At 39.4% G+C, this 18,718-nt stretch overlaps 1 protein-coding gene across 3 annotated transcripts in view; it reads right to left on the bottom strand.

Moving 5' to 3' along the window:
• XRN2 (5'-3' exoribonuclease 2) overlaps positions 1-17,767 on the bottom strand; it is a 52,783-nt gene extending 35,016 nt beyond the window's left edge. The window contains exons 1-16 of one of the 3 annotated variants that reach the window (XM_030022890.2): positions 17,610-17,767; positions 10,582-10,709; positions 10,390-10,501; positions 8,788-8,899; positions 7,596-7,654; positions 7,427-7,516; positions 6,277-6,349; positions 6,120-6,170; positions 5,604-5,761; positions 5,114-5,188; positions 4,878-5,011; positions 4,724-4,781; positions 4,526-4,633; positions 3,386-3,430; positions 2,317-2,448; positions 878-996 (exon numbers count right to left, since the gene is read on the bottom strand). In XM_030022890.2, coding sequence (XP_029878750.1) covers positions 878-996; positions 2,317-2,448; positions 3,386-3,430; positions 4,526-4,633; positions 4,724-4,781; positions 4,878-5,011; positions 5,114-5,188; positions 5,604-5,761; positions 6,120-6,170; positions 6,277-6,349; positions 7,427-7,516; positions 7,596-7,654; positions 8,788-8,899; positions 10,390-10,501; positions 10,582-10,709; positions 17,610-17,684 — 1,529 coding nt within the window. In that variant the 5' untranslated portion in view covers positions 17,685-17,767. Of the gene's footprint in view, positions 1-877; positions 997-2,316; positions 2,449-3,385; positions 3,431-4,525; positions 4,634-4,723; positions 4,782-4,877; positions 5,012-5,113; positions 5,189-5,603; positions 5,762-6,119; positions 6,171-6,276; positions 6,350-7,426; positions 7,517-7,595; positions 7,655-7,998; positions 8,107-8,787; positions 8,900-10,389; positions 10,502-10,581; positions 10,710-16,237; positions 16,257-17,609 lie in introns of those variants that run through there. The other 2 variants (XM_041125352.1, XM_030022891.2) reach the window with 2 other exon arrangements.
• Between the last annotated feature and the right edge of the window lie 951 nt (positions 17,768-18,718).

Below are 18,718 nucleotides of genomic sequence, written 5' to 3' on the forward strand. Positions count from 1 at the left end.
CAATCCATTCAGATCTGCACTTACAGGAAAGAAAATAAGAATGAGAGCTAGAATATCCAATATTGGAAGATCTGATGAGCTAGATATCACAAATATGTCACAACAGTAGTCCCAGACACTAGTGATCAGTACTTCAGAATGAAGTAACACTTACTGTTTTCCCATGTCCACCTGCGTTCCCTGACTCTACAGAAAACAAAACCCTACTGGTTGCATTTATGAGGGCAGAACCTTTAACAAAAAATTATAAGGCCTTCACCCTCAACTTAAAGGGGAATAGGTTGATTTAAACCTTTGATAAATGCAGACTCACTGGTAATTCACTGTCAGTTAATTCTCATAAAATTCTTATCCCTTAATCATCTAGGGATCAGCTGTCCTAAGACATTTAAAGAACTCATCGTAAAACAAAACAAGGCCTGCTACAAATCAAAGATGGATCATATTGAATATGTGAAAATTCAATATTTTCACATACTGTGAAAATCAAGATAAATAATGCTGCACACGTGAATGTAACTGAATTTTATGGGTTAAATAGCTCAAAAATTCAACTGCAAAACAGTGGCATTCAGCTCACATAATCAAAGCTGAACAGTGAATATCTAGCCAATCTAGTGCTTGGTCTCAAAGGGAGTAGTGGCTTGGAGGACGAAAACCTGCACGCATACTAATCTAGATACTTAGATTTAACAGCTATAGCTTACACATCTCACTGGAATTTACTGAATATTCTAACCCTCCACATTAATTACCGGTGGATAAAAAGATCATAGAAAAGCATCTGAAGGCACTGCTGCACTAAGCTAAATGGCATTAATTAGACTGCATCTATTTCAGCAATTTGCTAACAAAGTGCTACAAAAAATGGCTTCACCTGATATTATCCTCTGGCTCAGGTTCACTGTCACTATCTTCAGCTTTTCGCTTAATTCCTCCTGCCAGGGATGGGCTGCCATCAGAAGTGAGGCTGGTATTTGGAGATGATGAAGTTGTCTAGGGTCAGAATTATGAGAGATAAATGGGGGGGGAATTTATTAGGCATTTTAAATTCAAGTTGATTATCACAAAGCTGTTAATTTTACATGCATTATTTTTAGTTCCCCAAAAACTCAAGGCAAAAGCTACACAATGCTTAAGCTATTAAGTCAAGTAGCAAAAGAAAAGAAGAACACATCTTTGCATTAAAAGGCTGGCACTCATACACACAGGCAAAAAGTTAATTGTATTTGAGAAAGAAAAAGATGCAATAAACAAGACAGTATAAACTGATAAAACATGCCATTTTTTATATATTCCAATTTTGGAATACAGCTGTTTTCTCTAGTCCCACAGCTTATGTTACAACTTCATTTTACAGCAACAGTGAAAAATGCATATGCAGACTACTGTAAAAATGCTGCTTGTAAGTTTCTTCACAACAGATCTTTTAAACTCCTTTCAAATTTATCTATTTTAATACTACAGAATCTAAAAGAAACTTCTCCCATTCCATAAAGGAACTGATTTGCTTAACCCATATGCAAAAATTTCAAGATTAAGAGGGAAGAATAGCAGAAATTGTACTTTGAAAGAGGATATTGTATTTATTTAGACTTAAGAAACAGAACACACATCTTTATGAGGAAAAGGACCTTTAATTTGTTCACTGTTTGGATGAAAACTTATGCTCAGAAAGAAAAAAATTGTCATAATTATTATTTGAAGTTAACAGTCAAGACTTCTAACAAAGCACTCAACTTATTTCCACTTTTCTCTCACTTTCTAATACCTTTCCAAAAACCTCATTGAAGTTTCTCCTCTTCCCAGTGAAAAGCAATGCTTTGGAAAGTAAAAGCACAAGCACATAGCTATGCAAATCACAAATTTCCAAAATAGAGATATTTATGTCTGTGTGTGTATACAAATTACAAAAAGAACATTAAAAGACCTCCAGCTCAGGTATTCAGTTTGTCTCTCTCACAAACCCACTGAGGAAGTTCCTAAACCTGTACTCACAAGGAGGTTTGACTCCACAAGTACTAAACAAGTTTGGGGAGAAGAGCCACCGTATTTGACTCAGATGCATTCACCTCACACTTGCCCTCCCAGAGCTATTTAACAAGCAGTATCATACCAAACATTAAAATGAAGAACACAATTTTATTCAAGTAGTCTCACAAAAATTGGTTATTAAAAGCCGCTTCCTTGAAAAATAGATTTTTTGGTGTCTGCTTTTCAAGAAAGCTTGATAGGGTAGAGAAAAACGTGTCCATAGTAACATAGGATGCGATTATTTCCCCTTCTATGTGTAAATACCTTTGAACATCTACTTACAGAATTCTGTCTGTCATGCATTCTCATCTCAAAGGCGGCTTGTCTAGGGTTACTGATTGCCTGAGGACTAGATCGATTTCCCAGAGCTTGAGGGGAGAACTGTCCACCAGGAATAAAAGAAGGCTGATCCCTCTAAAAGATAAATATATACAAGTGTACTAAAAAAGCTGTGTAATCTCCACAGCAGCGTGATGATGCTCTGTCACAATTTTCAGATTAACATGTTATATAAAACAAGCATAATTTACTCACTCATGCAGTTCAGCTTAAATTAGTTAACAATCTCAGTCAGACATAAGATGACAAAAGTGAGACCCTTATATTCCTATAATTTCTTAAGCTCTTTAAAAAAAAGACCAAAACAAACAACCAAACCCACAAACGCTGCATTTTGTGCCCATGTTCCTTCTAGGTAGGCTGAAAGGCAGTTTTCTGGGGAAGTGAGACTTCATCTAACTTACTGGGAAGAACATATTCTTTGTAAGGAAAGTGAATAACCTCTTCCACTCTAACAGGGATAGTCAGAAAATATGTAATTTAAAAAATAAACACAAGATCTAGGTAGTACTCAGAGTGGGGATATCACATGCCCTGAAATTTTTGGAAGCTACACTTAACTGAACGTCCTAACCAAGAACAAAGCTATGTTGAAAGGAACATACAAGAGCCCATTTTTAAAACATCAGAATATTTTGTGAATAGAAGAAAAATTCAACATTGTCCCAATAACATAATTTTAAAAATTCAGCTTACATGGGTCAGAAAGGGCAAACACGTTCCCACAACAGCTAATGCTTCTCTATTACATTTGAGATATTTGGCAACGCTGACTTGCTTGCAGGCAGAATGCGAGATAACTATAGTTTGGGGTAAGCCTTCGTTGGTTTTTTTAGAAACAAGCCTCTAATCAAGCAAATCCATTTAATGCAAACTGGTATACATATTTAAACCTAAACTCTTATGCTAAACTCCATTGCCCTGAAATCTATAGGATTCTGAAAGCTGCTGAAAGCTATAGGATACATTTTAATTCTTGCTAGTTTTTGCATTGTGAAAGGAATTAATTTACCTTCATTCTTTTTCTTTTTTCTTTCTGCCGTCTTTTAAAGTTATCCTAAAAAGAATAAAGAGAAATAAAGTCAGTCAAGCATACGGATTTCTTGGAAAAATATTTCACTGTAATCCTCTACTGACCAGAAGGCCATAGGGTTTTTAAGGTAATGTTCTGAATAAGACATAGGTCAATTCTTGTGTCTGTAAATCCAATGGAAATGGGATACAATTTTCTACCCTACCCTGAAAACCTATGGGTGAAAAAGTAGCTGTGTATTCAAAGCCCCACAATTTCAGTAATGGCTTATATCATCTACTAAGTTTAGTTAGAGTCTTACTTCAAGGTCACAGCAGTGTCAAAGGACACAAGGTCCTTGCCTGCACTGGAACAGCCACCCAAAAAAAAAAAAAAAAAAAAAAAAAAGTAGAAGACACATTAAAGTCCTAGAAACAGGAAAAGAAGAGGCTCAAGGAAAGATATTTCTTATTCTTGGGCCATGGAAACTGAAAACTTGAACTTCAAATTGGCATTTCCACTTCAAGAGAGGTGCAGGCTGCGGCAATTATAAACAAAACATTTTGCCAGCACCAGCACAGTATTTTTTGATTGGAAAGTAAACACAATTCTGCTCTTTCACTCACAAGGTGTTTTATCCCCTGCACTTAATGAATAAACTGGAATATTTCTACAAAAAACTGCACAAACGGCAGAGACAGACCAGAAGAAAAACAATTTATGGACACATTTCAAATGGCAGGAGGTGCTACACAGCAAGAATGCACTTGGAATTCAATTTTAGTATTTCACCCCTGGTCAAGGCTTGCACTTCCACAAGTTGCAGCAAATTACAAAACAATTCCTTCTTCAGTTTTCATAGCGGCTATTCAAAAAGCTGCAGGCAGTAACAGAACTCACATACAGTTTTCATTTTGCTGTTACTTGGGATAACAATCAGAAAAACAGGCCTTGCAGTCCAGGAAAAGAAAATCAACTGGAAGCACGCAATTCTTTTTTGAGTATGGAGGAATTCACTAGAGATTATAACAAAAAAATAGAAAGTTTGTTTTTTCCCTTATTCTGTTAAAGGAGTGTCACAGTCTAGCAGTAATGCATGTGATTAAAACCAAACACCAAGAATGTAACAAAAAAAATTACATCATCATCTTTCCTCTTTCTGAAAATACTATCTTCAACTTCTCCAACAGCTAACATGATCATCTGGACCCGCTGTAGGTTGACAAAACCACTTTCTGTGAGGTACCCCTGCAAATCAGAAAATAATATAGTTGAAAAACAAGCCTATTTTTGTAGCAAAACCCAGATATTTTTTTAAGAAAAAGCAAAAAAATTTACCCCAGTTTTGTGCACCACATTTTTATATATGTTAACCAAGCGATCAATTGCTCCCTCCCTAAAAACAAACAAACAAACAAAAGCATGAGATTCTTATCATTTAAAACCACAGTAGGTATACTTGCAGGAAAAAACCCCATATATTCTCATCTACCTGATCTCCAAAGATGGCAGATGAGGAAGAAAGTCATTTCCCACAAAGAAGCACATAAAGACCCAGTCATCAACACTTCTTTCAAAATCAAAAGTGAAAGGCAAACTGGCCATAGTGAGTTCTCTTTCCAAATACTGCAACACACACACAAAAGAAAAAGGACATTAGAAAACACTGTGTATGGAGTTTAAAAGTATTATTTATATAAAGCATATATAGTCACTGCTTCAACATACCTCTCGCAAAACACATAATCGGATGAAGATAAATTCTTGTTCAGCGATAGGAAGACTGTCTGCAAACTGATCGTGCTAAAATAAAAGGAAAGAGTTGCATGACATCCAAGCTCACCTTAAAGTTTCTCAGCTCAATTTTAAAGGCTTACTTTGAGAGGAGTTAAGAGGTATACAAGTACAGTTTGTCAAGTTCTTATGCCAAGCATGCATTTCACTACTTTGCATGTCTTAAGTTACTGATCATTTTCACTTGCCAGTGAAAAAACAAAACAAAACGCCACAAGTGAGGATGTTAGGTTTGGCATAATATTTTGGTGCTACAGAAGTACAATTTTTACTCATTAATGTGAGAGGAAAGCTAGGTAATTCCAATAATATAATTTGCATTCTGTTTCAGCCAAAACCAACACCAAAAACAATTTAAGGATCTCATTAAAACATAAATTAGCTTACAGACAAAAAGAATTTCTAGAAATAGCAAAATTCTTACCTTGCCTTGTTTTTCTCTGGGCAAACCTTGGCAATCCTTAACCTCATGACCCATCTGGTTACAAAGAGCACATGGCTTGGGTTTATTTGGTTTAAACTCTTCCCTAATTATAGTGAAGTTTGGTTCATGTGTAGCTAACCCAAGCATGATCAGATCAGCTACCAATCAAAAGACAATAATAAAATATAATGAAGGACAGATACTATTAAGCTTTAAAAAAAAAAAAAAAAAAAGAAAAAAGTTTAAAAGCAAAGTACATTCTACCTTAACCAAGTGTGAACACACAGATGTGCTTACCCACAAACTACCCAGACAGCACAACTAAGTGAAAGTTAGCCTTTCAGCTATGGACAGTGCTAGATCTTTCCCCATATATTACACAGAGCTTTCAAAAACTAACAAACACATTGGATTATTTACACAGATACAAGTGAAACCCTAAAAACTACAGCCCAACTCAAACAAAACAGCACAAGAAAGCTTAATAGGACATATTGCTAGCAAAAGAGAACTCACCATCAGCCCCACACAGACAATGATGAGTGTTTGGGTCGTGGTTTGGTTGAGCTATATGAAAGAAAATTACATTTAGTCAACCAAAGTAACGTAAAATAAATTACTACTGACCATACCTTAATTTAAAACAAAATGTTCACATTTATTTGAATTTTACCTCTTTGTCTTCTAATGTAATCCATGATTTTATGTTCACCTTCACCAGGAGCACTAGCATCAGACAAAATAACCTGTGAAACATTTAAATTATGTAAACAATTTATGCCACCATAGTAAAAAACCAACTTATGTAGTTCATATACTGAATCTGACTTATGAATACTTGAAATTTTAATCTGTAGTTTTAACTAAAATATTATGATTCAAAATGAAATTAATTAATGAGTTTGGAACCAATGAATAGACCTTCATTTTCTTCTACTAATTCTAGGATGAAGCTGACATATTGATTCAAATACCACTGAAATTATCACATCATTAAGTAACATGATTTATCAGGAAACTTCAAATATCAGGGCAATCGAAATATGCACTAGAGAACTAACAGATAGAGCAGACATATGCCTGCTTCCCTTTAGGTCTTCTAAATGCGTAGATACACTGATACATTATCACTTTATACACTTCCTTACACTGATGTCCAGATGAGCATTAGCGTTTATAATTCCCTCCATCAGACATGAGTTGTAAGCAGAGTCAACTGCCCTCTAATCAGACCACTTTAACAGTCAACTTATGGAAAATAAAACAGACAGCTGCATCTGAGAAGACTGACTATTCTGCCCTCTTGTACAGAGCAAACACACAGCGTTGTCAGAAACAAAACTCAGTGGCAATAGAGTGGTTGAGGAACAGGAGGAGAGAATTTCAAAGTCCAGAAAGCTGCCTGTTATCTATTGTCATCCATCGTTAGAATAACAGAGAAAATGCAGCCTACCTGAGGTAGCAAACGAGTTAAAAAAGAAACAGTGAAAAAATACATATACAATGTATCTTGACACTTTTCTCCAAAAGAAGAAAAACTATTCCTAAAACCCTGTCTCCCATTATATCAAATTGTGCCTTCTACTATCAAAGCTTTTCATTGCTCTTAAATGAAATCAAAACAAATGGTGCTGTTAGATTGAGTTATTAGGATGAAATGTATCTCTGAAGTCCCAGCAGGATGTGCAAGTTGGTCCACTATTAATAACCACACAATGCCAGAAGATGAGACAAATCTGTTAAATTTATATTTTTCAATCATATCTCAACCCAGCCTAATAGATCACCTTAATTTTCCTGAAGTATGAAACTGTGAAACTTACTGTCAAATTCTTCCACCCTGGGTCACTGTTCAAACGGTCAGCAATGTAATAGCGGAGACATTTAGCAAGATTGTCCATAAACTCAGTTCCCTAAAAAGTGACAGAAGAATATAAATTAAACCTTCATTCAGACACTGGCAATTGTTGGTTAAAGCGCAAGATTACTTACCGGGGTAATACAGTTGCTGTCAAACCTCTCTTTCACTTCTTCTGGAGGAAGAATGCCACCTAGAGCAATAAAAACATTTAACAGAAGTAAAATACATTAGAACATTAAAAATATTTTTGCATGACATAAACCCAGATGGCTCCCCTGATAACAACTAGCACTTATTGAAAATTAGTTTGTTAAAAACAAAACAAAACAAAAAAACAAACCCCAAACCAACAAAACTAAAACAGCTCTTACCATTATATTATCTCCATCTTAATATAAGGTGTTAGTACATTTACAAACATTACTTCAGGAAAGTGATTTCACTACCTATTCTGTCAAAAGACTGTGAAAGAAATCTCAAAGAAACTAAGCTTGCTAAATGAGATAAAACATTAGGAAATAATTATTTTCTTACATATTCTCCCCTATGTTTCCACTATCTATTCACTTGGGCTCAAACACAGGGTTACACCAACTTCTCTCATCTCTGAGCTTCATAAAGGGTCTTCGTAGTCTAGAAATGCTACAGGAAGAAATGTTAAAAAAGTCTTTGTCCTCCCTTTTTAATCCCTAACTAGGTTACACAATGGCCCTCTCACTTGGGCTACAGTATTCATTCCTCCTACAGAGTCACCTGAATTAATTGCTCCAGCCCAGACAGCATGCTTCAGCTACACACACTCCTTTCCCTCGAGTCATGTCACTGTCACCCGTAGGAAGCTGCACTGACTTTGTGTCCTCACTGAGTTTAGAGTTTCCACTGTCAAGTAACTACCCTTGCTTGCAGTTCATTATTCCTCTGCAGCGTTATTTTAATTTGATCCCTGCTTTTAAGCCTCAACGCTCCTTTCAACAAGCCCTACAAATTTGTACTTCCTTCCATAAGAGTTTTGGTTAGTTTCCCAGTACTACATTTATCTCTGCTCTTCTGTCCAATTTTTTCCCAAAGGAATTAAGAGTATTCAATACAAATCCATTTCAGGCAGGAGACAGAAGAAGAAAAGAGTGACATTTTGTTTTATCTTAGTTCTTAACTTTGGAAAACACAGATCCATCCTTCTGTAGGCTTGCTATGCCCCTCCTTCTCCTAGTAACACAGAGACAAATACCCACTAAGCAAGACATCTCTTTTCTAAACCTCACTGAAGTATTCAAAACAAGTTGACTCTCACTTGAGAAACCTGAGACATGGTCACAGTTCTACCTTTTGCCAGAATTTCTCGTCTTATTTTTTGCTTCTCTTCAGCAGCTTCCATGCCCTCCTTCGATGCTCTGAATCTTCTTGACCGCTGTTGATTCATTTTTGCACGTGGAGCCTAAAAAAGGTATCATAATGCTTGGTTCAGTTATTGCATCTGGACAATCGCTTCCTTTCTGCTAGTTGTTTTTGGTAGCCAAGACAAGTCTTTTGAAATTGGTCAGTCTGTAGTTATCCAAGCATCTAACAAGACATCAGTCTGAACTGTAACTGAAACAAGGATTTGCTGTCCCTCCCTCGTGTCACCACTAGCTCTCAAATAGCAACACTGGGAGCTGGACATGTTTCTGAATAGGTCTCTTAAGCTTCTCTGTGTGGTAGGCCAGCAGCATGCACAGCTGTACCCCCATCTCAGAAATCCACAATGCTCAAGGATTCAAAGTTTCCCTTCCAATATAAATGAAACTTACAGTGACATGTATCTGAAACCATTATTTATTACACACCCTTTCTCCAGCAAGAAACTCCTACAATTGTATTTATAACTCTCTTGAAAACAAAAAGACTACAGCAGACAGTAGTTAGCTATTACTTATGGCAGGTATGTTGGGGTTTTTAAAAGGCTACGTCAACATTTAGCTGCGATTGCTTCTATATAAAGTGCTTCTCTCACATTGTAGAATGACTGGCATTGAATCTTGTCCCTCTCTATTCTGTCACGTTCCTCTCTATTCTATTGCATTTTGGGCCATACATATGCTGCATTCACTGAATATTCCCGTATTCAGCCTCACCGACTTTTGTTTAGGTGCATGGCTAGGGATACTGGGGGAGGAGTGCGGTGGACTGTATTTATAATTACATCTCTGATATTTATCCATTCAAAAACAACACAATACACACATATGTTAGGAATTCCTGCACTTGAATTCAGGTTAAAAATCTTTTTACTTAATGATACTCATTTTACCTTTGAGAAACTGAAAAGCCTAGAAAAACAGCCAAAGCTTAAGAGACCTACCAGCAGTCTCTGCTAGGCTATTTTGGCATCTCTCAGCGAGACTACGCAATCTGGTTAGAAAAATACTCAGTAAAGCAAAGTTATTGAGAAAAGGTGGTATCTTTCACTAGACCAAATGATGTACCGAGGGGAGATGAGGATCAGGTATGGAGAAAGACAAGCTTTCAGCCTCAAATATGCCTTAAGACTAGCCTGTGAAATATTCTGCAGCACAACTAAGTCACTGCTTGTTTTAAGTGCACCTGCTTAAATGGTTTTCTGGTCTTTCCCTGCCTGTGGCATAAATTATTACTAAAGCCACAAAACAGAGGAACATAAGTAGTTTCAGAGTGTTACTGTCTTGCAGAAGCAAAGTTCAGACTGCAGTAGACTACCTTAGCCAGCTCATACAACCCTGTGGACAACAAAACCCATGAATACTTTTAATTATCCTCACCAAAACCAAATTAACAGTTTATTTTACCTGTAGTTTCTCATGTTAGAAAACTATTTCCCAAAGAATCTTACGAGAGCAGATGGCATCTACCCTAATTTTACAAACAGCCATTACTGGCTGCATATCAATAAATAAGTATATCAATACTTACTACTCCGTCTATAGCCATGTAAAGAAGTCGCCTTGGTCTTACAATGTTGAAGATCCTGTCAATATACTCAAAAATTGCAACCATCATTTCATCTTCATTTTTGGGTGCTGGCCTAAAACGTAGAGCATTCAATTTAACATCTGAAATGCTATCAATAAATCCTATTTGTAAAGAGATAAAAAACCGCCTTACTTGTCTTCTGGATGTGTACAAGGGTGAATTATACCATTCATATCCAAATATAGGTTATCAAACTCCACCTCGTTAGGGTTAGGTTTGCTTGTATCAATTGGAGCCTTGACACCATTGCACTCCTTAGCCTGTGAATACAGTTGAAACAAATATTTCAGTACTTGATTAGAGAATTATCACAAATAACCAAGAGGTATTAATGTACAGACTCATAAAAGTTTTTTTTTTCAAGGGCAGTAGGAAAAAAAGATAGCAACAAGCTACCCACAGAATTACCTGAAGATGCATGCTTACACTATTAAAATTGCACTGCCTTTTTTTTTTTTTTTAAAGGTGTTTATAAACTAGCACAACTAGAAGATATTACGATGCTTTATGGCAGAGTTGGTTCATTTCTGTTGATCAGCATGTATTATAAACAAGATGTTTCCATATCTCATATTATTCAAGAAAGCAATTCCTTTTACTGCCAAGACTATACTGACTCCCTCAAAATCTAGCAAAGGGGCTTCAAAGTTTATAATATGATGCTATAACTTTAACATGATAACCATGAAGAATCAAAATCTTTCTACTTTAAACACTTAGTGCCCCAGATTAACACATCCAAACAAACTTGCACCTCTGCCTTTTCTCACTGCAATCTGGTATTTAAGTCACACACACAACTCGGGGAGGCAGGACAGTAAAAGTGATTCACCTATGGCTGATGACATATTGGAGCACGGCTGATGACGTGACAAGCCTCCCCAAAGTATATCAGCACATCCTGCTGAGCAAACGACAATGAGATTTAACTAGAAAGAGGACTTTTCCCAGATTCCTCTACACAAAGAAAGGAGATCCTTTCAGATCCTACCAGCTGAATCTCCACTTTGGGTACATGTCTTACTTTTCCTCATGACTATCAAAATGCACCAAGATGCTCAAACCCCCGAACTTTTCAACTCTTACCTCTGAGTTTGTCTGTGGATATATTTGAAATTCTAAATAAAACCCAGTCCTTACCCTTCCACTTCCAAAAATAAGTAAACTTTTGACCCTAATGCTTCAGTTCTTCTACATCAGTGCTGCTTCTACTGCCAGGCTGCTGCCTAATGAACATGAAACTCGGGCCGCAGTTCAGATGGTAAACTTGAAGCGAATTTATAATCGCCCTAAACCACCTATAGCCATCTATGTTCCTGTACTACTATGAAATGCTTGAACACTTACAGCAGGCTATACAAGGTAAACCCAGAAGTACAAAGAAAAAAAATCTCAGCTGAATTGGAAGTAATAAATAATCCCACATTATTTTGCATATGCTGTCACGTCAGTGGCAAGCAACCATCTAGGTGAGGAGAACAGTCTCTCTAATCAGCCCCAGAGCAGAGACTGGAGTTGGCCCTATAACACCTACATGAAAAACCTCATCCCCTTCTCCCAAGCTGTCAAAGCAAGCCGTTTTGAAACACTCGTGAGCGTTTCAGAGACTGGCTCCTCTGCAAGGTGGATTAGCAACCATGTTCAATTTTGTCTCCTCACCTTACGTTTAGGGTTTGTTTTTTTTGTTTTATTTGGGGTTTTGTTGTTGGGGGTTTTTTTGTTTGTTTGTTTGTTTTTTTAGTTTGGTCAAAAGGCTATTAGCAACACTCTTACTGCGATTGTGAGCAACTCAGCATTCTTTCTCAGCATTCTTTCTCCCTTTCAAAGCAATATCATCAGCCAAACATGTAAACCACTGAATTAAACACCAATAGCATCAGTGATGAAGAGACTTGAACTGATCAAGAAAAAGTCAAATGATTTTCAGAGAAATTATGACTGGAAAGAGTTATATCGCGAAGTTGGAATGAAGTGTACTCTTGAATAGTTTGGCATAAAGTGAAATTAAACAAATGAATATCATGTTATTATGTAAAGCTATGATCACAGTATTGCATGAGACAGATGGGAAAAACGTGATACTGCTGGTTCTCTCATTCACATGAAACTTATCGGCAGCTGATGAACCAACATCAAGCACTTACTCTGAACTTCTACTTGCAGACTTGCTGCCCACTACTCATTTAATGAGTTCCCCACGCCTCTCATACAGAGCTCAAACTATCAGATTCAAAAGTTAAAAAAAAAAAAAACCCCTTACAGATTGTACCATCAACTTTCTTACAATTTTCCTGCTTAGAGTAGCAGCAGAACTAGCTGAACTTATCCCAGTCTTAAAAGGCAAAAATTAAAACTTCTCAGCAAAATAAGTCTTTATTCGGTATTTACATTTTCCACAGTTATAGGTATATGAAATTCTTTCAGGGCAATTTTGTGAAGTCATTTTGAAATAATTAAGTCCCTCTATTTCACTTCTTTAAAAGGGGTGAAATTTCTGCTAATTCACATCTATCTTATACTATTCATCCAAACGAGTCAAATCCTGACAGACGAAATCTTGACTACTGTTTGCTTCCTTTACTGAACTTTCTAGAACACAAGCACAAAAATCACATGGTTTTAGCAGAAACTAATTGTCAGGTGCCAACACTGCACCGTACCTTACAGTTCTAGTAAAGTTACTCTGGGCAACCAAGACCTACAATTGTAAAAGAAGAGTATTCATTCTGGTTTACATCAGATAATGGGACGAGAAGCTTGCCTTGTGTTCTACTTGATCTTTCATCAAACCTCTTGCCAGAGCTAACTGTGACTCAGAAGATATCAAAGGCTTACAACTCTGTGATATGGAAAATAAAATTGCCCCTGTCACAGATCTTATTTTCTGTCTTGAAGGTAAAGCAAAATAAGTATGATCTTTTTCCGATGGCTTCGAAAGCCATTCAGTTTTCATCTGCATACCACTATGTCAGCAACTTCACCATTACATCCTCATAAACCAAACAGATTTTTAATGTAACAGCCTTGTAAAAGGTTTAAGTATCTGGGAGTGATATCTCTTTTGATATAACTAAACTGTTCACTTTTAATCTACAGCCTCTTTTGAAACCATTGAAAATAGATCTTCAAATATGATACTTTAGGTGCAGCTTTATTAATTCGTAAGAATTTGATTAAGAATATTCTCTCCTGGATTTTATATTATCTTCAAGATCTTCCTCTTATTCTTCCTGCTCAGCTTAAGAAGAAGATTAATCAGATTTAAGAAAAAGAAATAATCTAGCAAGGTAAGAGAACAAGGATCAACTTTTTAATATTTCAAAGAGACAAGCTACTGGGAGATACAAAATTTCTGATTAGAGAGATTTATAGCAATCCTAAAATACACATAGAGCTGATTACATCGTGAGAGAAGTTTAAATTCATCTACAGTAAGACAAACTACAGCTTGTCACTACTGTCCTAGTCCGCTCTCAAATTTATAACCAGATTTGAATATAAAAAATTTTAATGAATATGATTTATCCATGTGCTGTCCTTACTGTAATTGCAACGTGCTCTTAAGCTGGAACAAAGCAATGTGGATGAGGACATCAGGATCTGGCACTTCAGTTACGGTAAGTCTAACTTGGCCCAATGGAATTTGTCATATCTTTCCATTTCTTTTAATAAAGAACATTCGCTGTTATAAGCTCAATTATTAAAGAAAAAAAAAAGACAATCACAAACTCAGTAAAACCAAGACTATACAAACCTTTACCTAAATATTAGAGCAGTTTTGATTACATAAAGATTAATCTAAATGTTTACAAATGTGATGAAAAAGACAAGTCTTCTGCTCTGAGAGAAAACTGTACTTAATTGTTACAGATTGCAGCGATATTTGCCGTTTAAATTGTGACTGCTTTTAAATAGACAGATCTTAAAGCATTATCCAGAAGCAGCTGGACAAGCTTGTAAGACAAAAATGTAAAATACCCATTCATAGTAAAGACAAACCTGTAAAAGAATCTACTTTATGCTGTCAAAACTCTACCTGCATCCTTCTGCTCAGAAGAACACTGCTTCAAAGCATCACAACTAAACGTCGCCTCATGGTTACTGAGCACTGAGGCTATCTTGCCAGCATGGTTACAAATACGACAGGTAACTATTAAAGCTGCTGTCTAAACCGTCTAACTTTACTGCTGAAATGGATGTTCCTTCATGCAAGTGAACTTTTGACGTAATGAAGGAAAGGGGGATTTGGTGAATGAAAGGCTTGGACTGTACAGCCAGCTATGATGCTGACTGGAAGCAAAAAACCAAACTGTTTCTCTTTGTGAGTTCCCCGCTTTGGTGAAAAGGGGATAAAGCAAACCAACCAGCATGAGTTGAAGACAACTAGTAGGATACACACACACGTTCGGGTGTTAGTACTCCGAAGACCCACAGCCCCAGCTGGGAGAGAGAGAACGCCACATCAACAGTCATATGCTCAGTAGGTGTAGCTGGCAGAAAGACATTGTTCTCCAATTCCCACCAAACACCCTTGCCACCCACTTTTCTCCAGCAGATGCGAACACGACACATGTACCTGACAGCCCTCTAAACTGAGGGTTACCCAGATCCTCAGAATAGATCACATCAGAGATGACACAAAACCCAAGAGTTTGGTAGTGACCAGAACAATCCCTGCTAGCTGTCAACAGCTTATTCCAGAGTAAACACTCATACGAGCAGCTATTAAGCTAAACTTGTAAACCCACAAACTACCTTTTTCTATAACAGTTCCCCCAGGCAGACAAATCCTCAAAGCTTACCTATTCACTGGAATAAAAAACTCACTTCTTGCAGCTACAGGTAAAATGAACTTTGTGCTGACAGGCTAACTGAAACCACAATTGCAATAAAAACAAAAGAGTAACTCACAGTTTTAACTGTGCAACATCTGATTAATCCAAACCTATGATTCTGTTTCACTGTCTGAATCTGAAACGCAAAAACACCCTGACGGTAACAAGAACTGAATACCAAAGGTGATCTATCTGCCATTCGCATACACTGAAATCTTGCTGAAGGCGGGCAGGTAATATAAGCAGTCAAAAAACCCCAGTGTCAATACATAATTCAACCACTTCACTCTCTTTTCCCTTATCGTCTCTACCTTGCCCACACATTTCTATGTCCTTCACAGTAGAGTGTTTCCCAAATGTAAGGCACATCTCTCCCAGGGAAGGACAGGAGGTAGCAAAAAGCCGGCAGCCACAGCACATGCTCAGCTGTAGGGACATGAACTTTCAAAAACAGTACTACAAAGAAGAGCAGAATGCAGCTGGTACAACTTGACAAAAGATGATAAAAATTACTTGGAAAAGCGTACAGGAAAAACAGTTTGGGAACCATGAACTCGAGAGTTCATCTTCTCAGAAAAACTTTGGCTAAGTTAGCCCTGAAGAGAGTAACTTGCCATGCTCACTACACTGTAAAGCTACCACAGTGCAGCTATTCAAATCCAATGCAAGTCTGTGCTATCACTGAAGGGAGGCAGCCCCATCCTCCTTGTCACCTTCCACCTCCTACCATGTCCCTTAGGACAGCACAAGCATTCACGTAGCTGCAGTGACGCGCACAAAGGAACCAGCCTAGCAAAAACATATAAACAAACATTATTTCAGCTGCGTTACTTCCCAGAAAGGGCTCCCCAGATAACCATACAGACCTCCGTGCTGATGCAAGGGAGAGGATAAATATAAGCCATCAGCCGAAGGCAGTGACCAGCCAGCATAAAGCAATCAACAAACCGTACCTACTATGAGCTGCAGGTTAATGAAAACCACCTGTGGGTCCAGCAGCTAGGTTGGGACTAAGTCTTCACCAAAAAGTGTCTTCTGTTGCTATGAAAAGCCAGATTTTAGAGGATGTCTTTGGAAAAACCAGCTCCCTGTTTGGGCAGGAGATATTTCTCCTATACTAGAAAATACCAGCAATGAGACAAAAAAAAAGCTGAAGCTGCTCAAGTTTAAAGAGTACAACTACAGACTTGTTTTAAGTCTCGGATGCAAGTGTGACATCCTGTGTTGGTGGACACGTTAAAAAAAATTTAAAAATCAGAGTAAAGTAGGAAGCTGTAGAAAGATGTGAATATGTTAAAGAAAAGACTGACAAAAATAATTAATAAGATCTGAAAATGATACAACTGTAAACTATTCAAATGCTAGGGGAATGTGAGCCCAAGGAAGCATATGACCATACACACACTCAGATATCGTTTTAATCTTACATAAAACCCGTGCAGCTATAAAAGACAGCCCAGTTCCCAAATGTCTCACTCCTGCACTCACTCTTGTGCTGGCAACGGCTTTCCTGAGCCCACATCACAATCAGGATCATGGAACTAATCCGCTTCACGGAGACAGACGAGTTTCCAGACCCACAAGATATTTTTAACTATTTATGCTTGTGTTTCCTTACTCTTTTCAATACAAGCAGCTTCACTTTTGTTTTCAACAAGTCCTAAAGCTTGCTGCAGCTTGTCATTTACACAGAAGTTGCTGACAAGCAGGGGCTATGAAGAACGTACACGGAAACAAAACAAGAAACAGCAAAAAGCATCCCCGCTAGTCCCTATTCACCATAAGTTTTGACAAACACTTTCATAAAGCCTAGTTTTTTTTGCCCGAAGCAATACAAAGGCAGAGGCCACCTCGCCGGGCAGGGCTCGCATTTCAATCAACCAGCTGAAGACTAGAAAATCGTAGGAGAAACCCGATTCCCTGCCCCAAAACCCCATTCCTCCCAAGCCGCTGAACCGCTCATGCACCCGAGTGAAAATCAAGCAGGTGTGTTAACTTCTCCTCGACACCCGCCACTTTCACCGAGATTAAAACCGCCCAGTCCAAAAAAACCCGGCAAACCCCACCCCCCAAATCCCCCGAACCCCCCCGAAAAGGTACGCGGAGCGCCCGAGACAGCGAAGACGGGGCTGAAGGCGGCACAGTACGGGCAGGCCCTAAGTACCGGCAGGTGATGCTTCCCAAACTGCCCGGCCCCCCCCGGCCTCCCCCCGACCCACAGCCCCGCGCAGTCACGGGGCGGCCGTCAGATGGCCCGGCCCCGTCCCGGGACAGGAGGCCGGGGAGGGACGGGACGGGGCGGGGCGGGGCGGCGGCCCGCCTCACCTTCTCCTCCACGCAGTTGACGATGATGGAGGGGTACTTGCGACTGAGCCAGCGGAAGAAGGCCGGGACTCCCATGGCGGAGCGGGGAACGGGGGCGGCCGGACCGCGGCTCTCGGCGGCGGCGGCGGTGCCGGGCGAGGCGGCGAGCAGCGCTTCCGGGGGCAAAGGGCAGCGCGGGGCACCATGGGGGAGCGCGCGCGCCCGCAGCGGCGCCGGCGGCGCCGGCGGCGGGAGGAGGGGGCGGTCACGTGAGGCGCACGCCGCGTGGCCGCCATCTTAGAGGCGGGCGCGCCCCAGTGCGCAGGCGCGGGGCCGAGGGCGCCATGGCGGCTTGAGGGCAGAGGCGGCGGGGTCGCCGTGTGGGCTTGCCCCTGACCTGCCGTGAGGGGTTCGCGGTGTCACCTCCGCCCGGAATTTGTAGGGGAGCTCCTTAGGCACAAAGATGACAGTCGGAAGGGAAAAGCCTGAGGCTAGACTGATGTCTGAGGCAGCACCACATGCCGTCCTTGCTCTCAGACGGGGCTCTGTGTTAAAACTTCCGTCCATTAGCTGCCCTGTTAAACAAAAAAGGTAGCTTGCCGTCGTGGGATGGTTTGGGCAGAAGACACATGACAAAAGTGATTCAGGGCATGGCTGCTCTGTCAGAGTTAAAGCTGTGAGGCTGCTTTCAGTTTCCGGGAGCCTCCCTCCACAGTAAGGAACTCGGACCAAAGGGTGAGGCTCTGGAAGAGGCCTTTTCACCTTCGAAGGAGGGAGGGAGCTGTTGGCATCGCTGGCAGGGGGGTGGAAGAACAGCAGAAGCTGAGGGGACGTGGGCAGAAGCAGCGAGCATAAAATCACTTGGTGCGATTCGTGACAGTGGCAAGAGGCAGTGTAAAGAAACCCCGTCTTATTGCTTTGCCTGTTGCATAAGCAAATAGTATTAAGTTAGCCGTTTGATGATGCTGAAATGGAATTAAACCTTCAGGCATTAAATGGGATTAACATGAGGAAGATTTTGTGCTCTGCTGTGTCCCGTCGCTATACATCACCTTCATTAGGAGGGCAGTGACGGGGGCGAGGACATGAAAAAGCAGCCTGGGAATCATTAACAAAAATAACAAAATCTC

The sequence above is a fragment of the Aquila chrysaetos genome, chromosome 8 (assembly GCF_900496995.4).
Source record: "Aquila chrysaetos chrysaetos chromosome 8, bAquChr1.4, whole genome shotgun sequence".
Taxonomy (NCBI): Eukaryota; Metazoa; Chordata; class Aves; order Accipitriformes; family Accipitridae; genus Aquila; species Aquila chrysaetos.